The sequence below is a fragment of the Eucyclogobius newberryi genome, unplaced genomic scaffold, assembly GCF_026437365.1.
Source record: "Eucyclogobius newberryi isolate DKJ021-1_F unplaced genomic scaffold, fEucNew1.0.hap1 SCAF_4, whole genome shotgun sequence".
NCBI classification, from domain to species: Eukaryota; Metazoa; Chordata; class Actinopteri; order Gobiiformes; family Gobiidae; genus Eucyclogobius; species Eucyclogobius newberryi.
Window position 1 is genome coordinate 8,678,385 of NW_027316056.1, and position 20,693 is coordinate 8,699,077.

The 20,693-nt window shown below is 44.0% G+C and overlaps 1 protein-coding gene across 1 annotated transcript; it reads left to right on the forward strand.

The window, feature by feature from the left end:
• The first annotated feature begins 232 nt into the window (after nucleotides 1–232).
• On the forward strand, nucleotides 233–19,163 carry LOC140377953 (uncharacterized). The gene is made up of 4 exons (XM_072463578.1): nucleotides 233–673; nucleotides 8,601–8,765; nucleotides 16,479–16,603; nucleotides 17,099–19,163. Exons 1-4 carry the CDS (start codon nucleotides 233–235, stop codon nucleotides 19,002–19,004), a joined length of 2,637 nt encoding a protein of 878 aa, XP_072319679.1. The 3' UTR covers nucleotides 19,005–19,163.
• The last annotated feature ends 1,530 nt before the right edge of the window (nucleotides 19,164–20,693 follow it).

Genomic DNA, 20,693 nt, shown 5'->3' on the forward strand with positions numbered 1-20,693 from the left:
TTCACCAGGCTCAAGACAATGACGGTAGAAAGGAGTCGTTTCTGATGCAGATGAGCCAAAATGCCATTTATTCAGAAAGAGAAACCAAATAAAATTGTTGCTAATATTGTTGTTGCTCTGAAGTGTTGCACATGTCTTCAGTGTGAACTAATGTGTTTTTCCAAAAAGCATTTAAAGCCCATTCCTGAACGTGTCTCTCATTTTCTCTGCAGGTAAAGTCTAATTGTCACAAATGGATTCCAGTCTGTCCGGTGTGTCGTCGCTCAAAGACGACGGCGCTCCTCTGTACATCCAGCCCCATTACAAGGAGGCCTATCGCTTGGCTGTCTACGCTCTGCTCTGCGGCGGGACGGACGCCTATGAGGAGTTCTTACGAGCAGAACATATCAGCCACTTCCTCTCTGAGCAGGAAATAGCTTTTGTTTTGGAGAACGCAGAGTTTCCTGTGATTGAGGAAGATGAGGAGGGAAATGTGGGTCTCCTGGAGGAGAATGGAGTGTCCACGTATTTCCCGACGGAGTCTGATGAGGAGGTGCCGGACTTGGACTTGGGTTGGCCCGACATACCGCTGGAGGAGACGGACACGAGTATAAGTGTGCTGTTTAACCCGCCCAGACAGGACACGCCCAGCATCAAGGAAGTGGTCCGCAAACAGATACAGGAGGCTCGGCAGGTGAGAGTGTTTTTAGACAATATTAAGTTGCTGGTTCGATTGTCTATCCATCAGTGTTCTCCTCCAGCTTCTCATCTCCAAGCTCAGAATGTGAACATTTTGACCCATCCTCCTGAGATGAAAATGACCTGAACTTAATGTCATAGATGAAGAGAATGTGAGAGATAGAAACACAAGTGAGCTGTAGTGATAGCTGCCCTGGGGCAGACTGATGGAAGAGTGGCCGCGTATCTTTTGCCTGGGCATGACTGAAAGGTGGATTAGCCAATCAGGGACATGCATGGGTGATCTGTATCAAAACAAACATGGCTTCTTACGAGGAAAAAAGAAAGGCAAAAAATATCACTGGGACTGAAAAACATCCCAGATTTCAATAGAAAAAATAAGCAAAACACAAAATGCTGTTAATCTGAGGTGAAAGAAGTTTGTATTAGTTCTAAATGATCAATGAACTCCTCTGTTTCACCTGCGTCCCAGAAATAAACGCGTCTGATTGTACAGTATGTTTTGAGTTTGACTCGACTGAGGGTGAGGTGACCAGACTCAAAGAGGACCTGCTCACACCAAACTGATGGTAGAACATTGACATTCGACCTCCACATTTACCAATCTGGAAAGTCTCTCGCTGAGAATGACTGGAACGTTCAGACGAATACTTCACGCTGATTCGTTAAATGTTAAATCCAGAAAAGCAAAGACATCTTACTCTCCACAAAATGCACAACGCGCCTCTATGCAAACGTGTTTTAAAAACAAAATGGTTTAGTCCATGCTGGTATAGTCTCCTCCAGTCAATTGCTAGAATATGAAGCCAAAGGTGCAGTTGCATAATTGTATTTGGCTTCTGTGAAACCACAATGCTGCCCAATTATTTCATCCAGTTTCCACTGGTGGTTCAGGCTCAATTCCAACAGTGGAAAGATTTAGTGAATTAGCAAATATTGCAAGCATTCATCTTGTTAGGATGATTTGCAGTCACGCCACTGCTGCTCCTTTGTGGCTCCTGGTTTCCCTTCTAAGTTCTAAACAGGCCCAGTCCTGGTCAGCTTCAAGGATCAGACAAGATTGGACATTTACAAGGAGGTTGGGCCACATTGTTCGAAGTCAGTGCACTCAGTAGTCTATATTACAGTCTATTCGTCATCATGCTTGTGTATTTAATATGAATTAATGTATAATTTGTGTGCATTATCTTCCAGAACAAATTACTCATGTCTGTTTCCAGGGAAATTACAAGACACTAATGAAGGAAACGCAGCACCTCAGGCCACAAATTATCCCCAGATTGAAAAAAGTCAAACCAGAGGCACAGATTTACTCAAGCCTGTCATAAAAGACTAGTCTAAAGGTTAAAAATGCACAATTGCAAGTTTCAATCTGCCCAATAATTGTCCCCTCACACAAAAGTTAAAATGCCTTTATTCCATTTTGGCTTCTTGAATATTAAAACATACACACCAACACACGCTTTATCAGTAGTACATGGCGTGTTATACCTGTGTAACTGTAGTATACAGCCTGTTATATCTGTGTAACTGTAGTATAAGCCGTGTTATATCTGTGTAACTGTGGCATACAGCGTGTTATACCTGTGTAACTGTAGTATACAGTGTGTTATATCTGTGTAACTGTAGTATAAGCCGTGTTATGTCTGTGTAACTGTAGTATACAGCGTGTTATATCTGTGTAACTGTAGCATACAGCGTGTTATATCTGTGTAACTGTAGCATACAGCGTGTTATATCTGTGTAACTGTAGCATACAGCGTGTTATATCTGTGTAACTGTAGCATACAGCGTGTTATATCTGTGTAACTGTAGCATACAGCGTGTTATATCTGTGTAACTGTAGTATACAGCGTGTTATATCTGTGTAACTGTAGCATACAGCGTGTTATACCTGTGTAACTGTAGCATACAGCGTGTTATATCTGTGTAACTGTAGTATACAGCGTGTTATATCTGTGTAACTGTAGTATACAGCGTGTTATATCTGTGTAACTGTAGCATACAGCGTGTTATACCTGTGTAACTGTAGTATACAGTGTGTTATATCTGTGTAACTGTAGTATACAGAGTATTATACCTGTGTAACTGTAGTATACAGAGTATTATACCTGTGTAACTGTAGTATACGCCGTGTTATTCCTGTGTAACTGTAGTATACGGCGTGTTATACCTGTGTAACTGCAGTATATGGCGTGTTATACCTGTGTAACTGTAGTATACGGCGTGTCATACCTGTGTAACTGTAGTATACGCCGTGTTATTCCTGTGTAACTGTAGTATACGGCGTGTTATACCTGTGTAACTGCAGTATATGGCGTGTTATACCTGTGTAACTGTAGTATACGGCGTGTTATACCTGTGTAACTGTAGTATACGGCGTGTCATACCTGTGTAACTGTAGTATACGGCGTGTCATACCTGTGTAACTGTAGTATACGGCGTGTTATACCTGTGTAACTGTAGTATACGGCGTGTTATACCTGTGTAACTGTAGTATACGGCGTGTCATACCTGTGTAACTGTAGTATACGGCGTGTCATACCTGTGTAACTGTAGTATACAGCGTGTTATATCTGTGTAACTGTAGCATACAGCGTGTTATATCTGTGTAACTGTAGTATACAGCGTGTTATATCTGTGTAACTGTAGCATACAGCGTGTTATACCTGTGTAACTGTAGTATACAGTGTGTTATATCTGTGTAACTGTAGTATAAGCCGTGTTATGTCTGTGTAACTGTAGCATACAGCGTGTTATATCTGTGTAACTGTAGTATACGGCGTGTTATACCTGTGTAACTGTAGTATACAGAGTATTATACCTGTGTAACTGTAGTATACGCCGTGTTATTCCTGTGTAACTGTAGTATACGGCGTGTTATACCTGTGTAACTGCAGTATATGGTGTGTTATACCTGTGTAACTGTAGTATACGCCGTGTTATTCCTGTGTAACTGCAGTATATGGCGTGTTATACCTGTGTAACTGTAGTATACGGCGTGTTATACCTGTGTAACTGCAGTATATGGTGTGTTATACCTGTGTAACTGTAGTATACGGCGTGTCATACCTGTGTAACTGTAGTATACGGCGTGTTATACCTGTGTAACTGTAGTATACGGCGTGTTATACCTGTGTAACTGTAGTATATTTCGTGTCATACCTGTGTAACTGTAGTATACGGCGTGTCATACCTGTGTAACTGTAGTATACGGCGTGTCATACCTGTGTAACTGTAGTATACGGCGTGTTATACCTGTGTAACTGTAGTATACGGCGTGTTATACCTGTGTAACTGTAGTATACGGCGTGTCATACCTGTGTAACTGTAGTATACGGCGTGTCATACCTGTGTAACTGTAGTATACGGCGTGTTATATCTGTGTAACTGTAGCATACAGCGTGTTATATCTGTGTAACTGTAGTATACAGCGTGTTATATCTGTGTAACTGTAGCATACAGCGTGTTATACCTGTGTAACTGTAGTATACAGTGTGTTATATCTGTGTAACTGTAGTATAAGCCGTGTTATGTCTGTGTAACTGTAGCATACAGCGTGTTATATCTGTGTAACTGTAGTATACGGCGTGTTATACCTGTGTAACTGTAGTATACAGAGTATTATACCTGTGTAACTGTAGTATACGCCGTGTTATTCCTGTGTAACTGTAGTATACGGCGTGTTATACCTGTGTAACTGCAGTATATGGTGTGTTATACCTGTGTAACTGTAGTATACGGCGTGTCATACCTGTGTAACTGTAGTATACGGCGTGTTATACCTGTGTAACTGCAGTATATGGTGTGTTATACCTGTGTAACTGTAGTATACGGCGTGTTATACCTGTGTAACTGTAGTATACGGCGTGTTATACCTGTGTAACTGCAGTATATGGTGTGTTATACCTGTGTAACTGTAGTATACGGCGTGTCATACCTGTGTAACTGTAGTATACGGCGTGTTATACCTGTGTAACTGTAGTATACGGCGTGTTATACCTGTGTAACTGTAGTATATTTCGTGTCATACCTGTGTAACTGTAGTATACGGCGTGTCATACCTGTGTAACTGTAGTATACGGCGTGTCATACCTGTGTAACTGTAGTATACGGCGTGTTATACCTGTGTAACTGTAGTATACGGCGTGTTATACCTGTGTAACTGTAGTATACGGCGTGTTATACCTGTGTAACTGTAGTATACGGCGTGTTATACCTGTGTAACTGTAGTATACGGCGTGTCATACCTGTGTAACTGTAGTATATTGCGTGTCATACCTGTGTAACTGTAGTATATGGCGTGTCATACCTGTGTAACTGAAGTATATGGCGTGTTATACCTGTGTAACTGTAGTATACGGCGTGTCATACCTGTGTAACTGTAGTATATTGCGTGTCATACCTGTGTAACTGTAGTATATGGCGTGTCATACCTGTGTAACTGAAGTATATGGCGTGTTATACCTGTGTAACTGTAGTATACGGCGTGTTATACCTGTGTAACTGTAGTATACGGCGTGTCATACCTGTGTAACTGAAGTATATGGCGTGTTATACCTGTGTAACTGTAGTATATGGCGTGTTATACCTGTGTAACTGAAGTATATGGCGTGTTATACCTGTGTAACTGAAGTATATGGCGTGTTATACCTGTGTAACTGAAGTATATGGCGTGTTATACCTGTGTAACTGTGGTGATTATCAGAGGCCAAACCCAAACAAACAACAGTTGTACTTTTGCCTGGAACACTCCCGCTGTTGTTGTCTGATGCAACACGCTCCACTCAGTCCTCTGTCCTTTTAATAATTGACTTCCTTAGTGTCAACCTGAGGAGTCCAGGGCTGTGTTTACACAGGTCTTGATTTAGTCCTGGTTTGGTCTTGGTTTGGTCCTGGTTTGGTCTTGGTTTGGTCCTGGTTTGGTCTTGGTTTGGTCTTGGTTTGGTCCTGGTTTGGTCTTGGTTTGGTCTTGGTATGGTCTTGGTTTGGTCCTGGTTTGGTCTTAGTTTGGTCCTGGTTTGGTCTTGGTTTGGTCTTGGTTTGGTCCTGGTTTGGTCTTGGTCTGGTCTTAGTTTGGTCCTGGTTTGGTCCTGGTTTGGTCTTGGTTTGGTCTTGGTTTGGCCCTGGTTTGGTCCTGGTTTGGTCTTAGTTTGGTCCTGGTTTGGTCCTGGTTTGGTCTTGGTTTGGTCTTGGTATGGTCTTGGTTTGGTCCTGGTTTGGTCTTAGTTTGGTCCTGGTTTGGTCTTGGTTTGGTCTTGGTTTGGTCCTGGTTTGGTCTTGGTCTTAGTTTGGTCCTGGTTTGGTCTTGGTTTGGTCCTGGTTTGGTCTTAGTTTGGTCCTGGTTTGGTCTTGGTTTGGTCTTGGTTTGGTCCTGGTTTGGTCTTGGTATGGTCTTGGTTTGGTCCTGGTTTGGTCCTGGTTTGGTCTTGGTATGGTCTTGGTTTGGTCCTGGTTTGGTCTTGGTTTGGTCCTGGTTTGGTCTTGGTGTGGTCTTGGTTTGGTCCTGGTTTGGTCTTAGTTTGGTCCTGGTTTGGTCTTGGTTTGGTCTTGGTTTGGTCCTGGTTTGGTCTTTGTTTGGTCCTGGTTTGGTCCTGGTTTGGTCTTGGTTTGGTCTTGGTTTGGTCCTGGTTTGGTCTTTGTTTGGTCCTGGTTTGGTCCTGGTTTGGTCTTGGTTTGGTCTTGGTTTGGTCCTGGTTTGGTCTTGGTCTTAGTTTGGTCCTGGTTTGGTCTTGGTTTGGTCCTGGTTTGGTCTTAGTTTGGTCCTGGTTTGGTCTTGGTTTGGTCTTGGTTTGGTCCTGGTTTGGTCTTGGTATGGTCTTGGTTTGGTCCTGGTTTGGTCCTGGTTTGGTCTTGGTATGGTCTTGGTTTGGTCCTGGTTTGGTCTTGGTTTGGTCCTGGTTTGGGCTTGGTGTGGTCTTGGTTTGGTCCTGGTTTGGTCTTAGTTTGGTCCTGGTTTGGTCTTGGTTTGGTCTTGGTTTGGTCCTGGTTTGGTCTTTGTTTGGTCCTGGTTTGGTCCTGGTTTGGTCTTGGTTTGGTCTTGGTTTGGTCTTGGTTTGGTCCTGGTTTGGGCCTGGTTTGGTTTGGTCTTGGTTTGGTGCTGGTTTGGTTATGGTTTGGGCCTGGTTTGGTCTTGGTTTAGTTTGGTGTCGGTTTGGTCTTCGTTTAGTCCTGGTTTGGTCCTGGTTTGGTCTTGGTTTGGTTTGGTCTTGGTTTGGTCCTGGTTTGGGCCTGGTTTGGTCTTGGTTTGGTCCTGGTTTGGTCCTGGTTTGGTTTTGGTTTGGTCTTGGTTGGTCCTGGTTTGGGCCTGGTTTGGTCCTGGTTTGGTCTTGGTTTGGTCTTGGTTTGGTCTTGGTTTGGTCTTGGTTTGGTCTTGGTTTGGTATTGGTTTTCACCTGGTTTGGTCTTGGTTTGGTCCTGCTTTGGTCTTGGTTTGGTCTTAGTTTGGTCTTGGTTTAGTCTTGGTTTGGTCTTGATTTGGTCTTGGTTTGGCCCTGGTTTAGTCTTGGTTTGGTCCTGGTTTGGTCCTGGTTTGGTTTTGGTTTGGTTTGGTCTTGGTTTGGTCCTGGTTTGGGCCTGGTTTGGTCCTGGTTTGGTCTTGGTTTGGTCTTGGTTTGGTCTTGGTTTGGTCTTGGTTTGGTATTGGTTTTCACCTGGTTTGGTCTTGGTTTGGTCCTGCTTTGGTCTTGGTTTGGTCTTAGTTTGGTCTTGGTTTAGTCTTGGTTTGGTCTTGATTTGGTCTTGGTTTGGCCCTGGTTTAGTCTTGGTTTGGTCTTGGTTTTGTCCTTGTTTGGTCCTGTTTTGGCTGCCAACTGCGGGACACCCCCAGAACTGCCCCAAATCTTATGATTATTCCAACAACATTCATTCTGTTTTGTTTCACATGGACTAACTTCCATTATTTATTAACATCTCTGAATGAATGTAATAAGTTCAGAAGTTCAACACCCAAACATGATAAAGGTTGATGGAAAATATGGATACAGCCATTGGCCATTGATCATTTCAGGCTTTATGTGCTTCTGGCAATAAATTCAGTGGTTTTGTTGAGGGAAAGATTAAATGTATGTTTGCTAGTTATATGCATCATATGTGCTACAAACGCTAGGACACATGTGTATCTGTTGAATGAATAAGTCAGATAATGAAATCATGACACACACAAATCTAATATTGTAGTGCAAGAGACACATGTATTTTTGAAACATATATGGAACTGTCTATTTTGTAAAATATTTAGTTTTTACGTTGATTTAATATCATAAGTTCCATAATAGCAAGCATGAACTCATTTTTTCTCTTAGTTTGAACTCAATTCAGCTGCACAGTTCTGAATGTTTTCAACCAATGATTGTCCTGAACATCACTTTATAAAAGATTTCGTCCTAAGCTCAAAAAGGCAACCAGTGCGAAACTTAATACAAAAAGCAATACAAGATCATAAAACTATGTAAAAACCAACTGCACCAACTGTACATTCAGATTGTAAAAGTGCTAGAAGACTAATGCATCATCACTATTATTACCTATACTGTTATGAGTAGTATCTAACTTTTCAAATAAGTAAAAATATTCAAAATACATTGTGCACTGAAATAGCAACAAGGTGATGTCATACCAACCACACCAAGTAATTATAAACTACAACAACACTGCCCAGTGGATTTGAATACAATAAGAGTTGGTACAAAGGTCCTGTATTGAGAGAACACTTGCTGTGACTGCTGAATACATAAATACACATTATAGCAATATCACAGCTTTTGGGACTATCAAATACAAAAAAACATATCATATGAACAATTTAAAATGCGTCATATATGTTATTGTGAAATTAAAAGTATTGATGTTCATGTGTCTACGTCAAATCTCTGTAACTGAACTAAAACAGTATGTTTTCTGTTGTTTTTTCCATTCTGCAGCTGATCGCGTTGTCGATGGACGTCTTCACTGATGTGGACATCTTTAAAGAGCTCATAAACGCCGCACTGAGGGGAATCGTGGTTTACCTCCTTTTGGACCAAACCAACTTCAGCAGCTTCCTGAACATGTCCCAGAAACTCAGGGTCAGCCTCAGCGAGATCAAGGTAAATCATTTAAACTACAATCACCCTTACCTGGAGTGCTCCACCAAAATAACCCAAAGATTGTTTATGATTATGAAGAGAATATGAGCAGTGTACATACTTTTTATGAGGCTTTTAACCACGTTATAACAGGGTTTCCTAATCATTAGTTTATTCAACATCTTCCTTCATGTTTGAGGTTTGAGTGGCCGTTTGAGGGCTGGCCATATTTGTTGTCACATGTTGAAGACGCTACAATAATAATAAGAATAATAATAACTTTTATTTATATAGCGCTTTTCAGTGACCCAAAGACGCTGAACATAATAAAAAAGGGGGGGGTATTTACAGACAGGGGGGGACAACACGTACAGAACACATTAATATACAGATAAAATGGACAAGACAGAAGAAGTAGAGAGAAAAAGATGGGGATGTAACAGGGGGTAGAAGAGTAGACAATGGGGTAGAGGAGGCTAGGGGTAGGGGAGGTCATAGGCTTGGGTGAAGAGGTATGTTTTTAGGCGGGATTTGAATGTTGTGAGTGAGGGAGAGTGGCGGACAGGTTGGGGGAGGGAGTTCCAGAGTCGGGGTGCTGTTCGGGAGAATGCTCTGTCGCCAAAAGTTTTGAGTCGGGATGTTGGTGCAGTCAGGGTGAGAGAGGAGGAGGATCGGAGAGCTCGGGAGGGGCGGTGGGGGATGAGGAGGTCAGACAGGTAGGGGGGGGCAAGATGGTGAAGAGCTTTGAAGGTGAGGAGGAGTATTTTAAAGTTTATGCGCTGCTTGATGGGGAGCCAGTGGAGAGAGCGGAGAACGGGAGTGATGTGATCACGGGACCGGGTGTGGGTGAGGAGGCGGGCAGCGGAGTTTTGGACCATTTGGAGTCTGTGGAGGGAATGGGAGGAGATGCCAGTGAGGAGGGAGTTGCAGTAGTCAAGGCGGGAGGAGATGAAGGCATGGATGAGGGATTCAGCAGCGGGGAGGGTGAGGCAGTGTCGGATTTTGGCGATGCGGCGGGGGTGGAAGTATGAGGTCTTGACGATGTGGCTGACATGGGGAGTGAAGGAGAGGGTGGGGTCCATGATGACACCGAGATTGCGTAGCAGGGTAGAGGGGGTGATGGTCGAGGTGTCGATGCTGAGTGAAAAGGGACCAGTTTTATTGAGAGTGGATTTGGTGCCAATGAGGAGGAGCTCTGTTTTGTCACTGTTCAGTTTGAGGAAGTTGAGAGTGAGCCATGATTTTATTGTAGAGATGCAGGTTTCAATGTGGCTGAGGGGAGGGTTTTGGGTGGATTTGGTGGTGAGGTATATCTGGGTGTCGTCAGCGTAGCAGTGAAAGTCCAGGTTGAGTTGGCGGAGGATGTGACCAAGGGGGAAGATGTAGCAGATGAAGAGGAGGGGGCCGAGGACTGAGCCCTGGGGGACCCCCTGCGTTACTGGGGAGAGGGTGGATGAGTGACCGGAGAGGGAAATGAACTCTTGCCTGTTGGTGAGGTAGGATGTGAGCCAGTCAAGTGCAGAGCCCTCAACACCCAGTTGGCGCAGCCTTTGTAGGAGGATGGAATGGTTTATAGTGTCAAAGGCTGCGCTGAGGTCTAGTAGTAACAGGATGTTGAGGGCCCCGGAGTCTGCAGAGGTGAGGAGATCGTTGAGTACTTTGACCAGGGCTGTTTCAGTGCTGTGAAGTGGGCGGAAGCCAGATTGGAGGGGTTCATAGAGGTTGTTTGACTGGAGGTGGGTGTGAAGTTGGGCGGCGACGATGCGTTCCAGCGTTTTTGAGAGGAACGGCAGGTTGGAGATGGGGCGGTAGTTGGAGAGGTTGTCGGAGTCTAGGGTGGGTTTTTTGAGAATAAAAATGTGGATAACTTTTGATGGTCCACCCCTGAAGATGATGGTGATGGAGGCCAGTTTGTAGATGGAAGGAACATGGCCGAGGGATAAAGACTGGTTGAAGAGGGTGGTGAGATGGGGGATGAGAGCAGGGAGGCAAGCCTTGGTTAGAGTCGTTGGGAGGGGGTCGAGAGAGCAGGTGGTGGTTTTGGAAGCAGTGATGAGGTCTATGATATGAGAGGAGTTAACAGAGGAGAAGGTGGTGAGGGGAGGGAAGGGTGGGTGGTCAGGGAGAGGAGGGGGGGCAGGGGTGGGGGTGGTGATGGAGTTAATGGAGACGGCAGTCATGGAGCTGTTGATTTTGGAAATTTTGTCATTGAAGGCAAGGAGGAAAGAGTTGCAGAGGTCAGGGGAGGAGGGTGGAGTGATGTCCGGTGGCTGGAGCAGCTTGTTGACGGTGGAGAACAGGGTGCGAGGGCTCCGGTGGGAGCTGTTGATGAGGGTGGAGAGGTTGGCAGATTTGGCGGCTTGGAGAGCGTCACGGTAGGAGGAGATGTGTAATTTGAAAGCTTCGGCGTGGACGGTGAGGCGGGTTCTTTTGAGGAGTCGTTCGAGTTGGCGGCCAGTCTGCTTTATGGTGCGGAGTTCAGGGGTGTACCAGGGGGCGGGGTTGATGTATGAGACAGAGGAGGTTTTCCAGGGGGCTAGGGAGTCAAGGGAGTCGGAGAGGGTGGTGTTGAGCATGACAGCATAGTCGTCGGGGGAAGAGGGGGGGAGTCAGGGGGGAAAGCAGAGAATATTAGCTGGGAGAGCGTGAGGGGGTTGACTGACTTGATATTGCGGTAGGTGATGGTGCGTTTTTTGGGGTTGTGGGGCGAGGGTAGGGGGGCGGAGAAAAGGATGCAGAGATGATCAGAGAGTGGGAAGGGGAGGGGGTGGGGCTTAGATATGGGTAGGAGAGAGGAACAGACTAAGTCCAGAGTGTGGCCTTTGGTATGGGTGGGGAAGTCAATGTGTTGGGTGAGATGGAAGCAGTCCAGGAGAGAGAGGAAGTCGGATGTCAGTGGGGCGTTGGGGCAGTCAATGTGGATGTTGAAGTCACCAGTGAGTAGGAGGCGGGCAGAGAGAGAGGATGCAATGGTGAGGAGTTCAGACAATTCAGTGAGGAAAGAGGGGTGGGGCTTTGGGGGACGATAGATCAGGATAGCGGTGATAGAGTTGGGGAGGGAGAAGGCGAGGTATTCAAATGATGAGATGGATGGAAGGTTGAGGTTCAGTTCAGTGATGGATGTAGATTTTTTATGAATAACAGCAAGACCTCCCCCACGCCCGGAGAGGCGGGGTTTGGCAGTGTAAGTGTAGTTGGAGGGAGTGGCTTGGTTGAGAGCATAGAAGTCCAGGGGCTGTTGCCATGTTTCACAGAGGAGAAGCAGATCAATGTTATTGTCCAGTAGCAGTTCAGATATAACAGGTGATTTGTTGGAGAGGGAGCGGCAGTTCAGCAGTGCAAGGGAGATGGATGGGGGCGCGGAGATGGATGGGGGCGCAGGGGTGGGGGGGCGGAGGTTGCTCAGGTTGGCAGTGCGGCAGGTGGGGGTGACGGGGGGGCGAAAACTAGTCCAGAGTGAGGGGATAGGTGAGCCGTCGTTGGAGTGTTGGTTATGGGAGAGACCAGAGCCCCTGTGGATGTAGCGGGGCCGGCGAAGGATCCCAGCTGAGCTAGCTGCAGAGGCAGCAGCAGCTGGGAGACGGTGGTTATGGTTGAGGAGGTGAAGGTCAGCAGCGGTGTAGGTGAGTAGGCGAGAAGTTGGTGGAGCGGTGGCCTGGAGGCGCGGGAGTGATAGTCCGAGGAGGAGATGGAACGTAGCAGCAGATGAGAGTAATCCAGTTAGAATGTTGGCGGTGGCTAGAGGCTGGTTAACTAGAAGCTGGTGGGCAGAGAGTTGTGAAAAAGCAGCAGTGGACCGGGTGTTGAAGCTGGTGGAGTGAGTGGCGTTGGTTGCCCCAGACCTTGTCTGCATGGCAGGGAGGCCCCACAATCACGGACCTCAGCAGGTGTTAAGCCAGTTGTTAGCTGGCGGCTAGGGCAGTAGATAGTCCAGGAGTGAGGGAGGAGATGAGTGATGGGCGGTCCGATGAAGTTAAGGAACAGGGATGTATACAGAAGACAACACAGAGACGCGGGAACAAAACAAAACAATGGAAACGACAAACAAAACAAAGACGTTGGGACAGAAGCGGCAGTCCACATACCAGACGCCGGCGTTGCTCTAGCCCAATCAAGACGCATTTGAGTCCAGTTTTGTGACCAGATCGCCCCCGTCTGTGGAGCGGGAAAGCAGAGAAACGGGGCTGTACCTTGGTTGTATGGGGCTGCTTTTCTCCGGGTGGAGCCGGTGCCCCGCTCTCCGTGTCTGCTCCTGTGGCGGGCTGGGGCCACACCTTCGCCCAGGTACAGACCTCCGGGGCGGCGGGTGCGGGAGCGCGGAGCCGGTGTTCGGGCGTGGAAACGCCGGTGCAGCGGAGGAGAAGCGGAGCCGCGTGCGGCTCGTGGCGGTGCGTGCCGCTCGTGGTGGAGCCGGTGATCGGGCGTGGAAACGCCGGTGCAGCGGAGGAGAAGCGGTGTAAACTAGCATTAGCCCGCTGCTAACAACCTGAAACAAACAGCTCTGCCTCAATCTGGAGTGATTTCTGTAAGTCCACTGCTCCACAGTCATACATTTCTGGACAACAAGGTCTTTGGGGATGTTAGAAGAGGAATCCTTTGATTTGGGACTTCTAGATGGAGTGTGTCACATCACGTTGGTCCCATGAACATTGTCCTTCAACTGAGGCTTGAATGCTCAATACATTTCAGTTTTCACCTAACCCATATCTTCACCCACGGTTCTGTATTTGCAATTTCTATCATTTTTAAATTCACACCAGGTTAAACAAATAGGATTAAAACATTGACATGAAGTCATAGAAGAAGAAAAAAGAAGCTACTTACTACAATGAGTTCTACAGGAAGTCAGTAACCCTGTATCTATTAGATAAATATTTTAGTTTACATATTTACTACAAAATATCTAAGAACCAATCCAAATGAAATACGGAAACACAGCATGGAAGTAAATTTTACCTTAATATTCTTTTTTATTTGGACAGAACATGACAGAAAAGAACATGATACAAAGTGAATTTAGAAATAAATGAAAAGATATAGCCACATGGGGCAATGATCGGCCCTCGCCACGCCGCCACCGCCACACCGCAAGAGAAAGGAGCGCTAACGCGCCCTGATTGTCCTTTTATTACACCTATTGCTGAATCCGTGACGCTGTCATATCTTTTCCCCTTTGCTTTACCATTCAAAATGGTCCACGATGGTCCACCCCTGAAGATGAGTCTCACCAAATTTCAGGTTCATAGGGCTAACGCCCTGGGAGGAGTTCGCAAAAGTATTGAGTATAAGCATGTTCAAATTTCTGGCCATTTCCCCATTGGAATAACATGGAGGTTTCTGTCATGGCTACGGCAAAGCTGTAACAAATATGACATGTGTGTTTTTGGCTTTTTAACTGGCGTGCCAAAATAGAATTTTGTGCAAAATTTGATACCTTTTGGGAGAACTAAGTTTTGTGGTCCCCATTCAAAAGGCAATTTAATTTCAAATTCTTGGCAAAATGTGCGGCTTTGCCGGACAGTGACCATGACTATTAGAATAAAAATGTGGATAACTTTTGATGGTCCACCCCTGAAGATGAGTCTCACCATTTTTTGGACATTTGGGACCGCTGATGCACCAATTTTTTAAATTATAGAAAAGGAAGAATGTAGAGTGGCACGATTTTTAGAGGTGTGCAAATTTGTGTGACTTTTCATCAATGTTCACTGGGTGAAAAATAGGTTGGTCCCGAGATGAAAAAGAAGAAGAAGAAAGAAAGAATAATACTCCGATGCAAAAACAATGTTTCTCATTTTTCAAATATCAAATAAAGGGGTTTTGAGGCCCAAATACATAGATCTGAAGTCATTATGTCCCCTTGAATGAAGTGTCACTGTCAGATACGTGTTCTGTGTAAGTGATGCTTCATTCATAGCTCCCTGTGGTGTGACCTTTTCTTCTGTTGGCATAAGCGCTCAGAGGATTAACTTCATACCCACCGCTCCTGCGTCTGAACATTCCTCACCAAAGACGACGACGCGGCCGGATTTTCAAGTCTAACTGCATCTGAAAACAACAACTGGCACTTGTAACGTAAAGACAAATCACACAGCAAGGAAACACATGCCTTGACTTGAGTTGGAGAGTTTTTGCAGAACACATAGTGACACTGACATCAGAGTGGAAATTTCAAATTTTGGCGAATTTCTCACTTACTATTTTTCAACACCAGAACAAATATGCGTTTTTTTTTTTCTATTTTGAATTTCAGTTGCTGAATTTTGCAGTTTCTATTTATTTTAAGATTTTTGGCCCATAGGCTTAACTAAACAGGAAGTCAAACTCACCTAACACTGCTGAACGAAAGAAGGCTCGTCAGCTTCTTTTCTCTCTGCGAAATTGTAGAGAATTGACAAGACAATTTCACCAGGAAGACTCAGGGCCAAGAAAAATGAATCTGAGGGCCGCTAGTCGGGACATGCATGCTTTAAATGGTGTGGTCCAAAACTGTCAATCGTGACTTTTCTGTTGTTGACGAATGAAGACTTTTAAATCGAGCTCTTCAAATCCTTCTCGACCGCTCTGGCCTCGCTGCAGAGCCATGTTTGAGCTTCTTCCTTCAGGAGAATCTCACTGAAAGCTTCTTCGTCTACTATATTTTTTAGCAACGTCATATTTTTAGCTTGTGTTTATTTCACAGTGATGTTAATGTGCGCCAGTCAACAATCTATTGGAAACGGCTTTGTTGTCTGTGTAATACATATTTTCTGTTTGCTGAGATCGCCACTTCTTTTGTAGCAAAGAAACATTCAATTATGTCAACTGGACAAAAGTTTTGAGAGGTAAGTGTTTCCGCTCATCCAAATCAAACAAAAAATGCAAAGTCAAATAAACTGACGAGTATCATAGACGATCTGGATGAGTTTTGTTTGTCGGCAAAGTCAGGGCTGTGTGTGCGTGTTTGATCAGGATAAATATATGAGCAGGGAGGCATGGTAGTGTAAAGAAATGAATGAAACTAATACGAGGCACACGGGCAAAAAGGTGCGGGAAGTCACAAGGTCGCATCCGGCTCTACCTCATAAAACCATAATAACACGCAGCGATAAGTACTCATTTTGATAAAGATTTGTCCTGGTTATTGATAATCCCTGGAATCTACAGTAATACTGTGGCCTAATGTTGGTTGTTTGACTTGGACCTCAAAAAATGTAGGTCAGTTGTCTCTGGAAAGGAGGAAGTAGGTTAAGTATGTCAAATATTTAAATGAAATGAACAAACTTTAAATGCATTTATTTATTTGGTAATCATGAAATAAAAAGTGTGCTTGACGAACAACAACATTGTTCGCCAAGCAAAGGAATTGCTGGGAGGAGCCTATTGTACATGTTTTAGTGGGAGGAGCCTATTGTACACATTATAGGGAAGCACCCAGACACGGATAGAACATGCAAACTCCGCACAGAAAGGCCCCAAGCCGCCTGGGAGTTTAGCCCAGGACCTTCATGCTGTGAGGCTAGAGCGCTAACCACTCTGTTACATAAACTAAAAAATAAACCAATAAATAAAATAGAAAATGACAAGACGGAGTAAAAAAAGATTCGCAGAACTATTTGTATATTTTGGTGACATTCTGCGTTTTTGGTTGTGAAAAGCTCGAGCTTATTGTGTTTAAGTATCATGTTTGTGTTCTTGTGGCCTTCAGTGTTTATGTCCTGCCGTAAGTGACTTGTTTTGGTGGTTTTGTTTCAGAACATTCGAGTGCGAACCGTTACGGGGCTGGAGTACCAGTGCCAGTCCTCCATGAAGTTTCATGGCGCTCTGGAGCAGAAGTTCATCCTCATCGACTGCAGGACCGTGCTCTACGGGACGTACAGGTCAGGACAAACACAATTACAAAACCTTTACAAATCCGTCTTAATTAATACTTAAGTATAGTAAAATACTCTGCATCTTCATGTAGATAGATAAATGTAATGTCATACTGTGGAACATTCCAGGCAAAGCATTAAATCTCCATGGAAACAAGCAAGTAGCAGATCTTTCATCAGTTACATCTTGAACATACACAGACAAGAGAAAACCCCACAGAGATAGAATTGTGAAGGGAATGGTTATAAAGATGCTTCTCGTGAATGGGACAGGCCGATGTGCGGGACGATGGAGAGGGGAGTTCCTTTATAAGAACAATTTGACATGATTGGCTGTGATCTTCCAGCAGTTGCAGGTGACCATAAAATATACTCTTTAAAGTTCACACTACCAGTTAATATTTACTGCAAGATATTCACCCAGATTGCATGTTTGTTTTGGTTTGTTTTTCTTGTAATGTCCTGGTTGAAAATCTAATATATATCTTTTGTTTTCCACAGCTACACTTGGACTTTTGAGAAGCTAAACTTGAGCATGGTTCTGGTCATCACCGGCCAGCTCGTCTCTTCGTACGACGAGGAGTTCAGACGCCTCTACGCTCGCTCCACCGTCCCGCCGCTCCTGTCCCGCGAAAAACTGCACCCCGCCCTCTACCTGAAAAGCCCCTCCTCAAGCCAACTGTCTCTGCATCAACTCCACATGAAAAACAAAGCCATGAACGACTTTGCTAACAACAATAACATGCTAACAAGGGGCGTGAGCATGCAAGACAGGCTGCACCACTTTCCAGAAATGGGAAGTCTCATAAGGGGACATAGCTATGGAAGTGAACTGCAAAAGTTCAACTCGATGACTCGTCTAAGAATGGGGACTAAAGATATTGGACTGGACAGATCTGGGAGTGCACTAAGACAAAACGAGGTGCTAAACAGATCAATGCAACAGCATTTAAGGCACCAGTCTCGATACGGAACGGACCATAATCTAATTCCATTCAATTCAGAAACGTCTCTCAATAAGTGGAAATTGGATGCATATTTGAACGGGCCGCTAGACACGTCTTACGAGGCTTTGTCCCCGGTCGGTTCACCTTACAGCAGCTACAATGGCCTAAACGAACTGCAATCCCAAAATATCCACATAAGATCGAAGGATATCAGGCAAAGGTTGGAAGAAGCACGGCACAAAAGGTTGAGTTTGCAAGAATATGTCAATTTACAACAAAGCCATGATGCATTACGGAATATATATCTGACACAAGAAAAACCGAAAGCAAAGCATTTATCGAGAGGCATGGAGTCAAAGCAGAGCGCTGCGGATTTGGAGGCGTTCACACAGCAAAACGAGCACAAAAATGAAGGGGAGCATGTTCTTATGGACGGGAAAAGGTCCGTGTCGCATAATGATTTTAAAAGTATGACGGAGAGGAAGATGTTGGCGTACGATTGGCAAGATGCTATGTCAAGATCTACTTCGGATCTAGACATGAAATTAACCGATACGGTGGGAAAGTTAGGGCTTGGACCAAAACACCAAAGACACATGGAGTCGTTGACAGAAATCCCAGAAGAGAAAGAAGGCGTTAGTCGCATTAATAGTTCAGATTTGGTGCCAGAAATGGAGGAACAGACATTAAAAGACGACAAGGTTGTTAGTTTTGAAGAGCAAAAAGACGTGGTCAAAGTTCGAAAAGGGTCTACGGGCAAAATGGCAGATGGTTTCAATTCTGGTGTTACAAAGGAAAGCAAGACATTTTCGCAGAAGGAAGTGGAAAATGGACCAAAGAAAACCGCTCCAACATTAGAAGCAAAGCCAAAAGATGAGGCAAAGCAGCAAGACGCGGCGAGTTTGCAAAGGAAGAATTCTGTCAAGTCGAAAGTGTCTTCAGTGTTGTCACCGGACGAGAAGAAACCAGGAAAGAAAGATTCATTACAGAGACGGTCGTCTTTGAGAAAAATGTCCGGATCGAGCCAATCGCTAAGGACAGATAGTTCAGTGGGTTCTTGCACGATCGGGAGGCAGGAGCAAACGCCAAAAAGGTCACAAAAATCTGCTACATCGCCCACTGAGGAGAAGACAAAACTACCATTCAACCGATTTTCCCCTCAACGTTTAAGCAAAAAAAAAACAGACAGTGAGAAAGGGTCACAGGCCGCTCTGGACGCTGAAGCGGCCACATATGAAGCCCGAAAGGAAAAGGCGTACAGTCGCTATGAGTATTTGCTCGGGAGAGAAGACAAAAGTGCTAGAGGCGTTTTTAACACGGAGGGTGAGAGGAGCGCCACGTTTAACCGGAGAAGTGACAGTAGTTATCAAACGTATGGACAAACTCAAAACACAGCGGAGAACAAGCTCGGGCGCTTCATGCAGAAAATGGGTAATCTGATTGGGAATAAAAACAAATGAAATGGAACGGTTTTCAAGAAATCTAAAGACAAGACTATGGTCTGTGTGTGGCATCTGAAAGTCTAAAAGTGTTGACCCGGACAGTGTACTTTTCATATACTGGAAAACGTTTTTGTGCGTAGGCAAAAATAACGTATTTTGATTACCGTGTTACCGTAAGTTCTCTCCGGGTTCTCCGGCTCCTCCCACCGTCCAAAGACATGCATGTGTTTGGCAAAATTGGTGACTCTAAATTGGCCCTAGTGACTGAATGTGAGAGTGATTGTAATGTCTGTAATGTCTGTGTCTCTGTGTTGACCCTGCGATGAGTTGGCCACTGTCCAGATTGTTCCCCGCCTAAGGCCCGAAGTCACTGGGATAGGCTCCAGTCACCGACGACCCCGAAAGGGAACAAGCGGTAGAAAATGGATGGATGGATTTTAAGGGTACGGTTAATATTGTTTATCTTTATTGATATATATGAATGTATCTCACAAGACTTTGCCAACAGAAAGCTCAACCCTCAGAGTTTATATCGCTATTGTAAGCTAACGCTAAGCAGCCACAGCTAGCTAACTCATGCATTTCCAACCGTAAAATGGCAAAAATCTTAGTTTACATTACATTATATTACTTGGTTTAATCCTCTAAGGGAAGTGTGTGTGTTATTGTTTTGTTTTGTATGTGTTTAATCCAAATCTCGAAACTTTAATAAAACATTGTAAGGGAGATAAAGCTAAAGGTATGAAAAGCATTGGCAGTACAAAAGCAGCAATCACAGAGCCAACAACAGGAAGAAGGCCATATTGAAATCTTCTTTTTTCCATTGACTCTGATGATCCTCAAATATTATAGATTAAGAAAATTGTTTGAAAATGGTTGTTATTGTTTATGTTAAATATTAAATGTACCAGGACGAAGCAGAACCAACCACTCACCGTTTATTTATTTGGGCTTGGGGGCATTACTTACTAATACTGACATTACTGTAATTGAGCATATTTTGGGAGTAACTGTACTTTCTTTCAGTAGATTAAAAAAAAAAAAACAGTACTTGTAATTGAGTATTATTTTAACCTGCAATTGTGACTAGTTGCATTTAAAATCATATTAGTTTGTGAGTACAGTTTAAAGTCCCAATGGTCCTATTGTTGTCGCTAAAAATGTGGATTGTAGTGCAAAACAATTTAGCTTTAAACTGTTTAATTAATCCAGTTTTTTACAAAACCATGTGAAAAAGTAACTAGTAGTACTTTGAAGAGTATTTTTTGTGTACATTTTCACTTTTACACATGTCAAATTTTGGCAGCACTTGTAATTGAGAAAATTTTGAGGAACGTTATTGTACTTTTTTACTTGGTTTAATTTATTCAGTTCTCTTTCCACCACTGCTCATTTGTATCATTAAATGTTATTTTTTTTTTATTTGAAAAAGTTTGGTTGAAATCACCTGAGGTAAAAAGAAAAACTATTAAGACAATTCAGAAAAAAGTACAAACTATAAACTAAAAAAATGTTATGTAGCTGATGTTGGTTGTGGTCAAATATGTACATATGCAGTGAACTATGTATATAAGACTCTTTTTACTAGAACATATTCAGCAAATACCAGTTTTCAATCTTGTCTTTATTTAAACACCTCAAATGTCACAACAGTAATATATTTAAATGTATATAATGTTAAACAATATAAAACTCTTTAAGGACTCC

What these genes read in the sequence shown, in the direction of transcription:
- LOC140377953 (XM_072463578.1), top strand. Translation starts at nt 233, where the DNA reads ATGGATTCCAGTCTGTCCGGTGTGTCGTCGCTCAAAGACGACGGCGCT. An exon ending in AGATACAGGAGGCTCGGCAG is followed by an intron (nt 674 to 8,600) that starts GTGAGAGTGTTT and finishes TCCATTCTGCAG; the next exon opens with CTGATCGCGTTGTCGATGGA. An exon ending in GTGCTCTACGGGACGTACAG is followed by an intron (nt 16,604 to 17,098) that starts GTCAGGACAAAC and finishes TGTTTTCCACAG; the next exon opens with CTACACTTGGACTTTTGAGA.